The 14,063-nt window shown below is 41.4% G+C and overlaps 1 protein-coding gene across 1 annotated transcript in view; it reads right to left on the bottom strand.

Annotated features, from left to right (window-relative positions):
- The window catches only part of LOC109999310 (protein kinase C-binding protein NELL1-like), a 251,046-nt gene extending 243,519 nt beyond the window's left edge, over nucleotides 1-7,527 (bottom strand). Inside the window, exons 1-2 of the mRNA XM_065952653.1 lie at nucleotides 7,340-7,527; nucleotides 6,712-6,840 (exon numbers count right to left, since the gene is read on the bottom strand). Of these exons, the coding sequence (XP_065808725.1) occupies nucleotides 6,712-6,840; nucleotides 7,340-7,388 (178 nt within the window). The 5' untranslated portion in view covers nucleotides 7,389-7,527. The remainder of the gene's footprint in view (nucleotides 1-6,711; nucleotides 6,841-7,339) is intronic.
- Nucleotides 7,528-14,063: the final 6,536 nt, after the last annotated feature.

Below are 14,063 nucleotides of genomic sequence, written 5' to 3'. Positions count from 1 at the left end.
CACCATTAGCAGATTGAAAGCTGTGACAGAAGTGAAAATAAAGTCTGTTGCATTTCCTTCTAGGTTTAATTTTCAAGCAAAGAGAAAGTCATAGTAATCATAGTAATAGTAATTAATCATCAGCTAAGGAGGTTGTGGGTCCCTTTTCAAAGCTTTGTCTGCATTTCCATCTTGAAATAATTCCTCTGGTTGTATGGAAGATGCTCCTGCTCAAGTTATTTGGCTTCTTTGTAGCACTAAAAAAAAAACACAACTACATTTTGTCTTCCTGATAAAGCTTACTTTTGCACATGTGATGCAAAAAACTCTGAAACTCAGAGTGGTCACATTGTCTTCCTCTTGTATTCCTGATCAGGGTTTTCGAGGGCAGAGTGTTTGTTTATCACTTTTTTAATAAAGTACTGTCTGAGCTGTTTAACCCTTAACCGAGAAACCTTTCACTTTTTCTATCAGCAATTTTGAAAAAAGATCGAGTGATTACAGTCATCGATTTTTGCTGTTCACGTAACTCCTTCAGCTTCCACACGACATGTATTTGTTCCCCCTTTATTACAGCTCCTTTTTCTACTGAAAGTCCAACAGAAGTGGCAGCTGGACACATTGTGAATTCTGGATTCTGTGTCAGAGACGTCTGTGATCACCTCTGCACTACGTGGTCAAGTGAAAAACCTGAAATCACTTGGAAGTTTAGTTCTTCAAATGAATCTTCGTCGACTAAATTCTTCAGGGTAAAAGTGCAGCAGACAGACTGTATTACAATTCTAAAATTCATAAAGCAGACGCCTATAGCCAAAGTGACGTACATCAGAGAGTAAGTACAACACAAGCATGAATCGGGACCCCAAGAATCAAAATCAAATCGTGAGACACCCACAGATTCCCAGCCTTTATAAATAGTAGTAACGACCTCTTGGGTTAACCAATCAACCTTTATGTACATAATGTCAATTCATAAAATAATATTCAAGACACTTGACAAAAGAGCAGGTAAAATATGTTACTCTGTTTTATATTAATCTATAAAGACCCCAAATTAACCCATCACGAGCACTAAGCAACATTTACAGTGGCAAGGAAAACTTCCTTTTAACAAGATAAAAGCTCGAGCAGAACCAGACTCATGATGAACAGACATCTGTTGAAACTGTAATGTCAGTTTAATGGCTGGAGACAAACGCCAGAACTTTACACCAGGGTCATTTCACATATTAAGAAACTAAACATGTTTGAAGCGTACTGCTTTATTGCTTTGAGCGCGTTGATTTGTTTCACATATTTTCCTCAGACTTCCTCAGCAACATCTACAGAACTGATTAAACACCTCCACTGCATTTCTTTAAATCCCCCTTTTGTCATCCGCAGACTTTAGGGATTTTTTTTGTTGGTTTGCTGCAATGCATTCTGGTCCATTCTTCACTGCTCTTGGTGTATTCATTTTCAGGATTTTCCTCTGTCACAATGGATTTCTCGCTGCATGGTTGTTAAACATCTGTGCCAACTGTCAGAAGTAAAAAAAAAAAAAAAAGTAAAAAAAACTTTCTCAGTCTGCTTCAAAGGGTCTGAACACAAAAGAGACATGTAGCTGATGTTTTGGACATTTCAGACATTTCTTCCTGTAATTAAAATTCCTTTTCAGTTTCCTGGACATATCTTCCCACTTTTCAAGATATAACAAGAACTCTCGACTCCACTGTGGATCGGTTATAGCTCTTTCTGTGATAGTGGTGAGGAGCTCTGGAGAGGAGCTTTGATTTAAATAAGGTTGGTTTAAAAAAAAAAAAAAAAAAAAAAAGGTTTGAATGGAATCCACAGCAAAGTCAATTAAACGTTAATTAGGACCATTCAAGAAGTGAAAACAGACTGCAGGGTTAGCTTACGTTACCAATAATTAGCCTAAAAGGCTGATAGGAGGTGTGTTTATAGATTTCAGGGATATCAGGATCAAGGTTACATTTGTTGTTACCATTTAACTGTTTAACATTAATGATTGTGAGTAAGAGAGTCAATGAAGGGCTGAGGAATCTATTCACTGACCTGACATTCATAGCATACCAGGCAAGCTGTCGAGTCTGTTTCTCGTACAATATTCTATTAATTACTAAAGGTAGCAACACCAAAAAGCCATCATTTTAAATGTGAGTTATTAATCTCTTTCATAATGATGGCAGTATAAAAGTTTAGTTTTAGGCTGTGTCATTGTTGTAACAACATGTCCAAGCCATGCTATCAGTCCTGGGAGGCTAAAATGCACAGCACATATCAGATGGGTGAAAAAAAAAAAACAACTTGCTTTTCTCAGATATTTATCTTTATACAGAGTTGGGGAAAGAGGTAATGCTTGTCCTGAGTGTGGCATTAAAGGAAAGGTCATGTTGTTACCAAAATCCAAAGGAATGAATCCTTTGTACAGGGGTCACTTTAGGACATCTTAGACTCAGATAGTCAGGCAAAGCCTCCTTGTGGTCAGTGTTGGCGGCTGAAAGGTTTTTTTTGGTCCCTCTTTCATCTATGTAACCAAAGAGTTGCTCAGAAACAGACACATGAAAAACGTTCCCAAATATGACAAAAAGAAAAAATGGAAAACAAGGACAGGCAGACTGTGTTCGAACAGATCGGAGGATAATTACACTGAATTCAAAATGAGGGCGACCACAGCACCTCTAAAATCATGAGACGGATATCAAAACTCGCAGCAGGCTGATGTGGCACCAATTAATGAAAAATCATAGTTTGAAAAGGAAACAGCGCTTTGTGTCATTTTCCACCAACAATCCACATTTCACTCTCCTGGTCTGGAGTCAAAATGTCTGAATACAGCACACTTCAGGAACAGAGCTGTTTGCAACTTAGAGGTCAGCTAGGAACAAAGAGTCGTAAAACATGATGCCTTCCTTAACAATTCAGACTGAACATAGTTTGGAAAAAGCCAAATTGTTGTCCAGAGTCAGGTCTAAGAAATCAGGAACTACATTAACCTCAAAGAGCATAACTTTCACACGATAAGGCTGCAAAATATTATGAAAATGACACTGCAATATTTTGTGTATTTAATATTGCAATAGGGGAACAATACAGAGAATTATACAAGATATACAGGGTATTTGTTTTTCCAAATGTAAAGTCATATATATATACTTTTTTTTTAGGGGAAACCTCAGAAAAACTTCAAACCTTTGTCCTACAACTTCTTTTGACCATCTTTGAGCAACTGTGACACTGGCACAAATGCAGACAGCAGGATGGACAGACATTTGGAGGACATGATGGAATTCTGTGCTCCTTATGTAGTATCTATGATAGATCATACTAAGGATGTATCCTTGACATGCTTGCTCACCCTGCTGCAGCAACTACTTCAAAAGGAAAGCTTGAGATTCTACACTGCCTGCAGCTCACACAACCTTACCTTGTATGTGCACTGCAGGTTTATTCACACAATCTGCAAACAGTCGAGTTACACAAGTTTGCAGCCACGATGTTAACCAGCATCCGCATCAGTTTCCACTCATGACGATGACACAGCTACTTAAAAAGCCGACTCATGTTACTGAGCTCCTGCATTTTGCATCTAGCCGACATCGTCTGTGACAGCAGCGTGGCGTGCATGTGTACAGACAGGTGAGACACAGATTCTGCACGCACAGCTGCTATTCAGTCTGCAACGTGCTCTTAGGAAGGAGTGCACTTCAAATATCACTCCAGAAGGACTTCTCCTGAGCATTACATTTTCCTGAATGTGGTGAGTTTTGAAATGTATTCAAGTGGATTTATTATAGTGTCATTTCAATATTGTTCATGTTCCCAAGATAAGATGAGATACTCCTTTATGCATCCCACAATAACGCTAAATAGAGACATCACGCAGCTCCCACTCAATAACTATCTTGGTCTTCATAAAATGTCATTTATGTATTTCAATTATCTGAGGACCCTTTTAGTAATCAAATGAGGAAAATTCATGAGGGATTAGGGAGTACTTTTAGTTTGAAGGGATATTTCATCTTGCACCACAGAGACAGACTAACACATCCAACATGTTCCCACAGGACGTTACCAAAATACAAACTGATTATTGCTATTAGAAGAATGTTTAATCCAAATCAAATTTGGACACAGGGGGGGGGGGGGGGGGGTCTGAGTAATGAGGTTGACTGGGTTTCAATGTGGAAGAAAAACTAGGTCACCCCTTTTTCCTGGACAAACTAACTTTATTCAATACATCACAGAAATCCCCACAATGTAAGGAATCCTGTTGATGAATAGTACAAACTATGGAAAATTAAAAGCATGTATGTCAGTAATGAGCTAAGCTGTTTGGAGGATTATTAGCATTTTTCTTGGATTTCAAGGTTGGATGACACCCAGATAAGGACCTTTGAGTCGAGGCTACACTCGTCTGCCTCTCCTAAACTGGCTTTCATTAAGTGCACTGGTGCATTCTGCTGTTGAAAATGTAAGAAAAGAGAAGCTGAAATCTGTTTTCTAATGCGAACCATCTGTTGTTTGTGCATCAGTGTCTGAGCAGGAGACTGGGAAGACTGGTCCCAGTGTCCAGCCAAACGCTCTGCCAGGGCTCTCCTGCTCTCTCGGTGCCACTGACACTAATTGGAACACCACATTATCGCTCGTTTTCCTGCAATTTCACCAGCATTACAATATGTTCCTTCACTATTTATGCAATCAAACAGATGAAATATGATATGAGGCTCAGGGCACAAGATGATTGCGTACACCATACATAAATCATCCTGAATAATCACTGACCCAATCAGCCGCAGAGGCTCCTGCACAGCTTGTACCAGACGACTAATCATGGCCTGTTTGTTACTGTCACTTGTCAGAACACCGACATCTACACTTTTAAGGGGAACCAGTGAGTTGCTGCAACTTTGGCAGCAGTTTCTCTGGAGAGCCTTCCAGGGTACAGGTTCTATCGCCATGAAAGCAGCGCGAGGAGGGGCGAACCATTAAATGGGTCACAACACAAACATCCGTTCCAACGCTCACAGGTCCAGTTCTCCCCGCTGGGCCAGCCTCACGTTTCTCACACTATCTAGCTGCTGCACCTCAACCCTGGGAGCCTGGAAACCTCAGGGAGAGAAGTTTGGATTTGGAGTAGGAGTATGTGCAGTTGTGTGTGTGTGTGTGTGTGTGTGTGTGTGTGTGTGTGTGTGTCAAGTATAAAAAAAGTAAGATTGTGAATCCCTTATGGCCTCCAGCCTCGAATCTTGGACAGCTTCACCTCAGCAGAGTTGCCTGAGCTGCCCTGTCTTCATTCATACAGAGCCAGCGGCACACAGAGAGCCAAGCACTCTAGAAAATAAGACCACATGCGCGCACACACACACACACACACACACACACACACACAAATCAAGAAGAAAAAAAAAAAAAACTCTACTCTGCCGATATGAGTCTAAACACCCAGTGCTGCTTATTTGGGATTCAGGCTGCTAGTGTTTGTGCCAGTATCCTCGAATTTGAATATTTCCTTGCCAGTAAAAGAAAACAACTCAGTGTTTCTCCACAGCTTTGCATTTTCATCCAGGCTGGGAAAGACTTAAGCCATCATGGGACCAATAAAAAAAAGACTCTTAAAAGAATTCAATATGTCTCTCATGGAAATTTTCTTTGAATATTGAGAAAATAAAAACGAGATTAAAACTTCAGAATGTGTCAAATCAAATTTTGACTAGGATTAGAGATGCAGACAGTTCTTAATCACCCCTGAAAAAGAAAACAAATATTTTAACGGTTTTGGTGTTTTTACAAACTAGCAATCCAATCATTTGCCGGTTCCAGCTTCACAGATAAAGGGTTTGCTATGTAAACTTTGGATTTTGTTGAGTTGGTGTGACAAAAGAAAACATTTGAAGACATCACTTTGGGCTTCGGGATGTGTGATGAACATTTTGCACACCTCGGTGACATTTATGGACTAAGTAATTAACCGATGAATGAGCAAAAACAAAATCTGCAAATTAACAAACAGAAATAGTTGTCGGTTTCAGGACTTAAAGGAATCCTACATTTGTCACGCAAGTTTTCCTCAGTAAATTAGTATTAATAAATCAAAGTCTCTTTGTGTCTCATACTTGTCTCTCTTTCTGCGTCTTCTGCTGTGTGAACCTCTGTTCCTTAAGAACTCAGCCTCCGCTTTAATCTCAGTCTTTTTTCAGACACGCTCAACAGGCTTATGACAGTAGTTTATCACTGTTATCTTCTATCAGGACTTTTCACTCAGACTTGTTCTCCCTCGAGGGTGTGAACATCCCAGCCACATGCTGGGTGCCCTTCATATAACTCACACTGTAGCACACCTTAAGACAGTTACCAGCGATTGTTGGATTACACAACCCCGGATGTCCTTGGAAACATTGGAGGTGTTGCAGAATTCCTGCACACATACAGAGAGCACTCATGTGTGTCCAGCAAGAGTCTAAGCATCTGCTGCCTGCATGGGACAAATTAAATGTGGAGTAATTATAGAGAGGAGGCTCCCCGGGGTGCCTCCGCCTCAGCATCCCGGCTAATACTGTGAAGCCAAAAGGTGTGGCGCTGCGTGGCTTTGCTCACACCAACTAATGAAACAAAGAGCGTGCGTGCGCGCGTGAAAGGAGCCACGACATAGTAGACAAAGGCATCACTGAACTTGAGCAGCACGGCAAATGTGGAGTGAAATTGTCTGTGTGTGACGAGTGCGTGCCTTACCTCGGAACAGGAAGGCTTTGCTGCTGTTGTGAAGCCCCGCCACTTGGGTAATTCCATAGGTGGCATTTGCCAGGTCAAGTTCATTGATGATATCAATCTGGTAGTCTTGATCTGATCCGAAAGCCAAAGCTGCGCAAGAGAAATGAAGGTTAGATGATGTCACGCTGCGAGGATTAATCCTGACAGGCTTTAACTAAAACCCTAATTCATACATAAACAGGCTGCCCACGTGTGCTTTTTCTGCTTAAAATGGATGGTTGAGGGAAAAAAGTCACGTAGTTTTAAGATTATCTCTTGATCGCTAACGATGCGCACCAAAATTCACCGATACTGCCCGCAGCCCACACCTGTGTTCTCCACGGGCTCTAGGTGCACTGCTGGCGCGCGTTGGGGTAAAAGGTAACATTTTCTTAACCTTGCCTGCATCCTTTTAAATTGTCAATTCTACAAATTGCAGGTGGTTTAGGGGGTAATAGGCTGCATTAGCGAATCAGTACCAGAAAAATGTAACATGCTTGAGTTGCGCGCAAAGAGCAAGCATATGAGCGTAAAACCCGTTAAGAAGCGCGCGTCAATCGCAACAAAATTCCTCATCGCGACCAAACAGTGGCACAAAGCTTGAACTCACCTGGTTTGGAAAAAAAGAAAAAGGAAAACAAAGCCACGTAAATATCCATTTGTGTTGGAGTTGCGCTGTATACAGTCCTCAGTCGTGCGCTCCGCTGCGTGTCCACACTCTGGTCCGTCTAGCGCTGTGCGCTGCTCTCACCTCAGCTGAATGTGGAGGAACGGAGGAACGGTCCACAACACAGGAGCAGGGGTTCCCCCACACAGTAAGTAGACGTGTCTATGCTGTTTGAATGAGCCTGATCAGTCACCGGATGACATTTCAGTGAAAGATGAGTGCGTTTATGCAGGAAATCAATAAACTGCTCTGCAGACATGCCATTACGTGAATATTCTTAATCATCAATCTGCAAAGCTCCCCCCGTGCAGACATCACAAACTACCAATTTCTGAGGTGAGAAAAAGGCTTTCAAAGGAAAGCCTGTGAGTGGAGGATATGGGAATTCTGTGTAATGGATAGGTAGGCTGCTCACACTTTTCAAAGAAATTCCCGTCTCCCGGGACAAATTAACAACACTGCAGCTCACGAAAAGGAACATATTTTATTAACTCTGTGAAGATTGTGATGCGTGCAGAATAAAGTGTTTGCTCTTTATAAGGGTTTTGTATCACAGCACAGACACAAAAAAAAAAGAGTCCCGCATCTCCTCTTCGCTTCATAAAATATCCCCCATCACATCCTGCAGCTCCTGCATCGACCTCTCCTCCTCCGAGCCTCAGAGAATCTCCGGGATTTATAAGCACTGCTGCCCCAGTCCTCTTTCCTCTGGGGCCTGTCCTTATTGAGAACCATTAATCATATCCCCTCTCTGCCTGCTTCTAATTTGTGTACAATGTCAGGTTGTCCGGGTTACCTGCATCAAAACAAACTGGTGAGCAGAGGGACCAGCGGTGCCTATAGGGACTGTGGCAGTTACACAGTGTGTAAGTGTGTTCTACTCTTGAGATGGTGTCATGTCTGCTTTGGGATGCAGGTCCCCATTCCCTCCTCTCAAATGAGACTCTAAACAATAGCAGCCCTTGGTAAGCCTAGCCAGAGGAGGAAAGTCTTGAAGGGGAAAAAAACACATTCATGTAATTACAGGTTGCAGATCAGTGAGGAGACAAGGGAGGGAGGGAGGCAGATTTTAATTGTTTTTGGACAGCTTAAGAGGTTTAGAGGCAACATAATTTCGGTCTTTTAGGCTTTTAAAAATATGTAAAGGCGCAATTAACTAAGCGTTTCTCTTTTTTGTCAAACTTAGTTCTCCACTTAATGCTGACTTTTCTTCTCAAACGTCAAGTTCATTGGTGGAATTAAATACTCAAGCAAAGTATGTATATGTTACTGTTTTCGATATAGAATGAATAATAGACTGTACAAATATGGACATAGCCACCTTGAACCATTCCTTTAAAGCCTCAAGTATGTAATAAATGTAGAGTCATAAATTCATTGGAAGAGTTTGCTGAGGTTTTACATTGAAGATAGAGTTAGCAGCTTTTTCCTAAAAACAAATAAACCAGAGAAAAGTAATGCTGCTCAATCCTCAATCATGATATCTGTTCATATCTGGAGAGGTGCTAGTGCACTTCCCGAGTACCGCCAAGGTGCCCCTGAGCAAGGCACCGAACCCCCAGTTTAACACTCTGACCTACAGTGAAGTAAAAGCTTTGCTTCAGTTGGATCACTAAATTTAAACTTGATTTATTTTCTCCCTCCATCTATGTTTTTTTTCCCTTATCCAGGTGGCAGAATGTTTTCCCTGTTCACTTGCACCCATCAGACTTTGCAACGACCCCTGTGCTGTCCTCTTGTTGCTGTCAGATTTTTTGATTTTTTTTTTGTAAATCCTCCGCTCTTGCCTTTGTCAGCTGTCATTTCATTGTCGAGTCGATGGGACAAACTCCACCTCAAGTCTTTTCTCAACTAAAAAAACCACAACACTGTTTGTTTCATAACCTTGTGCTCATGTTTGTTTCTGACAACAAGGATATTTTGTGACAGGGCAAAAAAAAAATAGAGCATCTTTTCCTTAGAAGCAAAAGCAGTAGTAGTGAGATGTTGGTGTTGTTGAGTCTGACTTTGTTGTTGTCCTGCTGATGAGAAAACTCACCTTTGGGAAACTTCCGAAATAAATTCCTTTTTTTTTGGATGAATGAGATCGTGTCAGAGGCAGCCCCAGCATGTTTCACAGTGTGCATCCATCCAGTGTTCAGCTAAGCTCACCCACCTGTATGTAATCTAGACATCTAAAACAATCACGTCCCATACAATTTAAGCTCGGCTGACACCTTGATATGTAGATATCATATCACCTGCATATCAACAAATCAGTGCTCACAGGGCTTCAATCATGCTGATTTGTTGACACAAACAGTCTGCCTCAGGGCCGCGCCAAAACCTGAAGTGCACAAACAGTAAGAAAAAACACAGACAGAGCAAAGCAGACAGCAGCAGAGAAAGAATGACTGACAGGGATATGTATGTAGACAGGATTATCTCTATAATTTAGTCCCATTCTCAAGATTGCAGGATTGCTGCCCGGCCTCGCGGCTTTTCAATCTGCGCCTGTCAACACATTACAATGCCTCGCCGTCGTCCTGCAGTCACACACCGTGAGGTCATCAGAGAGGCGCAGACGACAGGGGACCCTATTCTATCAGGGGGAACGGGCGAGCGAGGCACCCAATTGCACACAAAAACAGAGGCGCCCTCGCAAACAGCACTCGGAAAGCTCATTCGCTGTGGGTCTGAGCTGCCTGACGGAGATGGGGGGGGGCAAAGTTTAGTGTTTCTCTGAGCGGAACAGGAGTCACATTAAACCAACAGGAGGCGAGACAGTGCTCACTCACTGATTAAATAAATGGCATGCAGCGGTGCTTCTATTCTACATGATGGCTCTCTTTATGTTCCATTATATTCATTCCCACTATGTTTTGTATTCGACAAGTGCATGTAGGTAATCATACCTGATATATTCGGTTTATTTCCGGGAATGAAGAGCAGAAATGTGTTGTGTTACATTTATATAGGCCTACACGTTTACCTTTTCGGAGGTTAGAATTTCAATTTAAGCAAAGGAAAAACTTTTATTGTGGGATGATTATGTGAAAAAGTTTTGTATGTCTGTTCAGGCGTAAGTAGTTGGGTGTCATAGAAGCAAATGTACTTCTTGGGAACACAGTGGACATCAAGAAATCGTCGGACCACAGAGAGTGAGCTCTGCAGAAACAGACAGGTGGACCTGCAACAACTTTAGCAGACTGGGAAAACAGCAGACTGCCCCCTGCTGCACAGCAGAGCTTTGTGAGGGAGTGGGTGTGGCCCAGCAGAGGAGAGGGTCATGATTATTTACACCTATAGGCGTTTTGAAGAGTGAAAGGTGAGACAAAGGAAGACCAGCTCGCTAACAACGGACACATCACAAGTTAGCATTTTCGATACATTGCTCTGCTTCAAAACTCCCGGTGGGTGACGTCACTGAGACTGCGTCCAAGTTTTATAAAGTCTGTGGTAACAACACAGTGGAATCTTTAATTATTCACACTCCAGGCAACATATCATGTATGAGGAGGTACTGGGTCTAGAAATATATCATTCTGCTGCTGAAACATGAAAACTAAACGCCTTTAGTTAGAGTTTGAACTACAGCAGCTCAGACTGTTCAAAAAGCCTCCATATCTCATATTCTGACTGTGTCTTCTTCCAGCAGATGAAGTGATTTTACACAGCAGAATCCAGAGATTTACGGCTACAGTTGGTATGATGAGAAACTAAACTTTTGAAACTGAAGCAGTGGTTTTTGAATGAGGGCCGGAACATTACAGCCCAGGGAACAGAGCAATGCTGCAGAGTCCTGCTGTGTCTGCTGAAAGCCTATCATTACCCATTAATCACAGCGTTAAAATGCTTACCACCATTATGCCCGAATGTGTAATTTTCAGCAGTCTGGTGGATGTGGCATCATGTGCGCCACCGCTCTTTATGCCACCTCTTTGTTAAAACCCGCCATTGAACATAACAGCCTTCATCTGATAGAAGTGGAGTTTTAATGAATCTCCAATTCTGCAAGGCATGGCGGTGTGAAGCTTTATGTTTAACTTAATCAATCACAATTTGAATTCATATGTTGAGAAAAAAAGTAAAGATATGTCAGTGACAACACCTGCACTGCGCCATTAGCCAAACTAAGAAATGAAATGTTAAAAGTAATTGAGCTGGTCCTAACTGGAAAGAAACTAAAACAGACAATGAACAGGGGTAGGTTTTAACCAGTGATGAACAAATACTTCAAAAAATGCAACATTCTAGGTTCCCTTCTAGACTATTTACTCTACTTATTGTTGTGATGTTGAAATAAGTCCAGTGATGTAATAAAACTCTGATTTTTGTATATGTTGAATTAAACACTGATTTTATTTTTCACTCTTGTATAAAAATATTATACAATCACTGAGCCGTTATAAGAAATTAATAAAATAAATTTGGCAATTCTTTTCCCATGGTATATAAATCCGTGCGCACAGATTTGCATCCTGTGGGACTGGATTCGTAAACTGTACACAAATTTAATTAACTGTGCACATCAATTTGCATTGCAAATTGTTCAGCAGACACAGCAGGACTCTGAGCAGGTAAGAGGAGGATGTTATCGAAGCTGGCATCCATCATGGACAACCCCTCTCACCCCCTGCATGACACTGTGGGGGCTCTGAGCAGCTCCTTCAGCAGCAGACTCAGACACCCACCCTGCAAGACAGAGCACTACCGCAGGTCGTTCATCCCATCTGCCGTCAGACTGTTTAATCAGACTCTTTAACAGCATCACCACCTCATGACTCATATCAATAATGCTACACACTGTGTGTGTTTTTAATAATAATAAAATAAAGTCTTTCCACAAGTGGAAGTGTACATACCTGGTATTATTCTTATTCTTAATTATTATTGTATTTTTTCTCCCTTTATTTAACTGATGTACATATGTTTGATTTTTAACTTCTTGTTATTTTTTAGAATTATATTCCTGTTTCCCGTTTTCTTGAGCTGTTGTAATGAAAAAAAATCCCCCATGGGGGATCAATAAAGTTTATCTTTATCTTTAGCTTTAAATCTGTGTGCAGGGATTGCAATGCCAGGGTGGGGGTTTTGATTTCCTTGTGAATTAAACAAATGTGTTGTCTTCTTTTTAAGAACTTGCATTTTATGCAAAATGCACTTAATCATGTTTTTCTAACACTAATATGTTTCTCTAGTCCATCTACCCAACCCAAGCCCTTCCAGAGAGGGGGGCGTGGTCAGACACAGCTCATTTGCATTTAAAGCTACAGACACAGAAACAGCCTGTTCTGAGCAGGGCTGACATAGGGGGATTTATAGGCATGATTAAATACAGGATCATAGTGGAATTAGAACAAGAAACTTCCTACACATGTTTTGGGGAGCTCTGAGACTTATTTAAACATGGCAAAAAAAGGAGGATAATATGTGTCCTTTAAAGTTACTTTGGGAATGCAACCTATGAAAAAGCAAATTTGTCCTTGTTTATAATCAAATCTTAATCTTGTTCCCAAACTTAACCAAATAGTTTGGTACTCAAACTGAAACCATCCACAACCATTTTTGGCAAAAGCAAACACTTGGTAAAAGTTTTTGCATAAATAAAAGTTACAATGTTGAATGTCAAAAATTAATTGGCAAGCTTTATTTTGAATATCTAGGCAGACATTTGAATAATTATAAAAGCCCAACTTGCTAGACAGACACAGAGGACGTCATATTTTGACGCCTAAAGCGATCAACCAAGCTGCATGATCTGCAGAGTTGGGAGAGGGAACATTTTGGATGTTACATAAGTGGAACATCAGAGACCATAGCAGCAGGGTAAACTGCATGATCAGAAAAAGATCACACAACCCCAACACTCACTCGTCTCAGATAGCCTTGGTGGTGCAACAACCCTCTCACTGATCAAACGCCAACTACTTTTATCTTTATTTATTTTTTTGTTAAAGGACAGTGTTGACAACGATGGACCACACTGATCTGGCTTACACATCCGATCACAGTTGAGGTGTTCATTTCTGTGCGGACTGAGGGCTTTATCCTCTGTGTGCTTTCCCTCTGTGGTTAAAACAGCGGGGTCGAGGTGAAACTTCAGTAAACAGTGTGTGCTGTTCCATTCAGCAGCTCTGCAGAGTTTTGGTCCAACCTGGCTTTTACAGGTCAAGTGGAGGGGGAGGAAGCTGTGTGAGGGTCATAAGGCTGCACTATCAGAAGCTTGTAAAGCCATGGGCCGCTCCTGAGGGACACCTTAATGGATCTCAGGGGAATCAATGCTTTAACTTTATTTTGTCAGCCACAGTTAGAGTCGGGTTGACTGTCACTCCTCCAGGAACATGATTAATGTGTTCCTCAGAGGAACTGTAAAGGGGCAAAATAGAAAAGACAGCTATACCAGTGTCAGAGTGTGGTGGATGCTTTTTAATAGGAAAGCTATTGAGCTGCGAATGTTGCACAAAAGATCATTTCTGCACCTGTGTGTATTTGTTGCACCACAATTTAAAAAAAAAATTGGTTCCCTTCATTCAGTTACACAGGAATACATGAAATTGTGATTTGGAGCCTTTTTTCCGCCCTTTCATTCTAACCTGCTGGGACAGTAGAATACGTTATGAATTTAATGAGCACCACCGCTTCAGTGTATTGTTCACACACACAAAAAAAAAAAAAAAACTGTGGC

This window comes from Labrus bergylta, chromosome 3 (assembly GCF_963930695.1).
Source record: "Labrus bergylta chromosome 3, fLabBer1.1, whole genome shotgun sequence".
NCBI lineage: Eukaryota > Metazoa > Chordata > Actinopteri > Labriformes > Labridae > Labrus > Labrus bergylta.
Note: the sequence above shows the minus strand (reverse complement) of the source record. Positions and strands in the feature narration are given on the sequence as shown.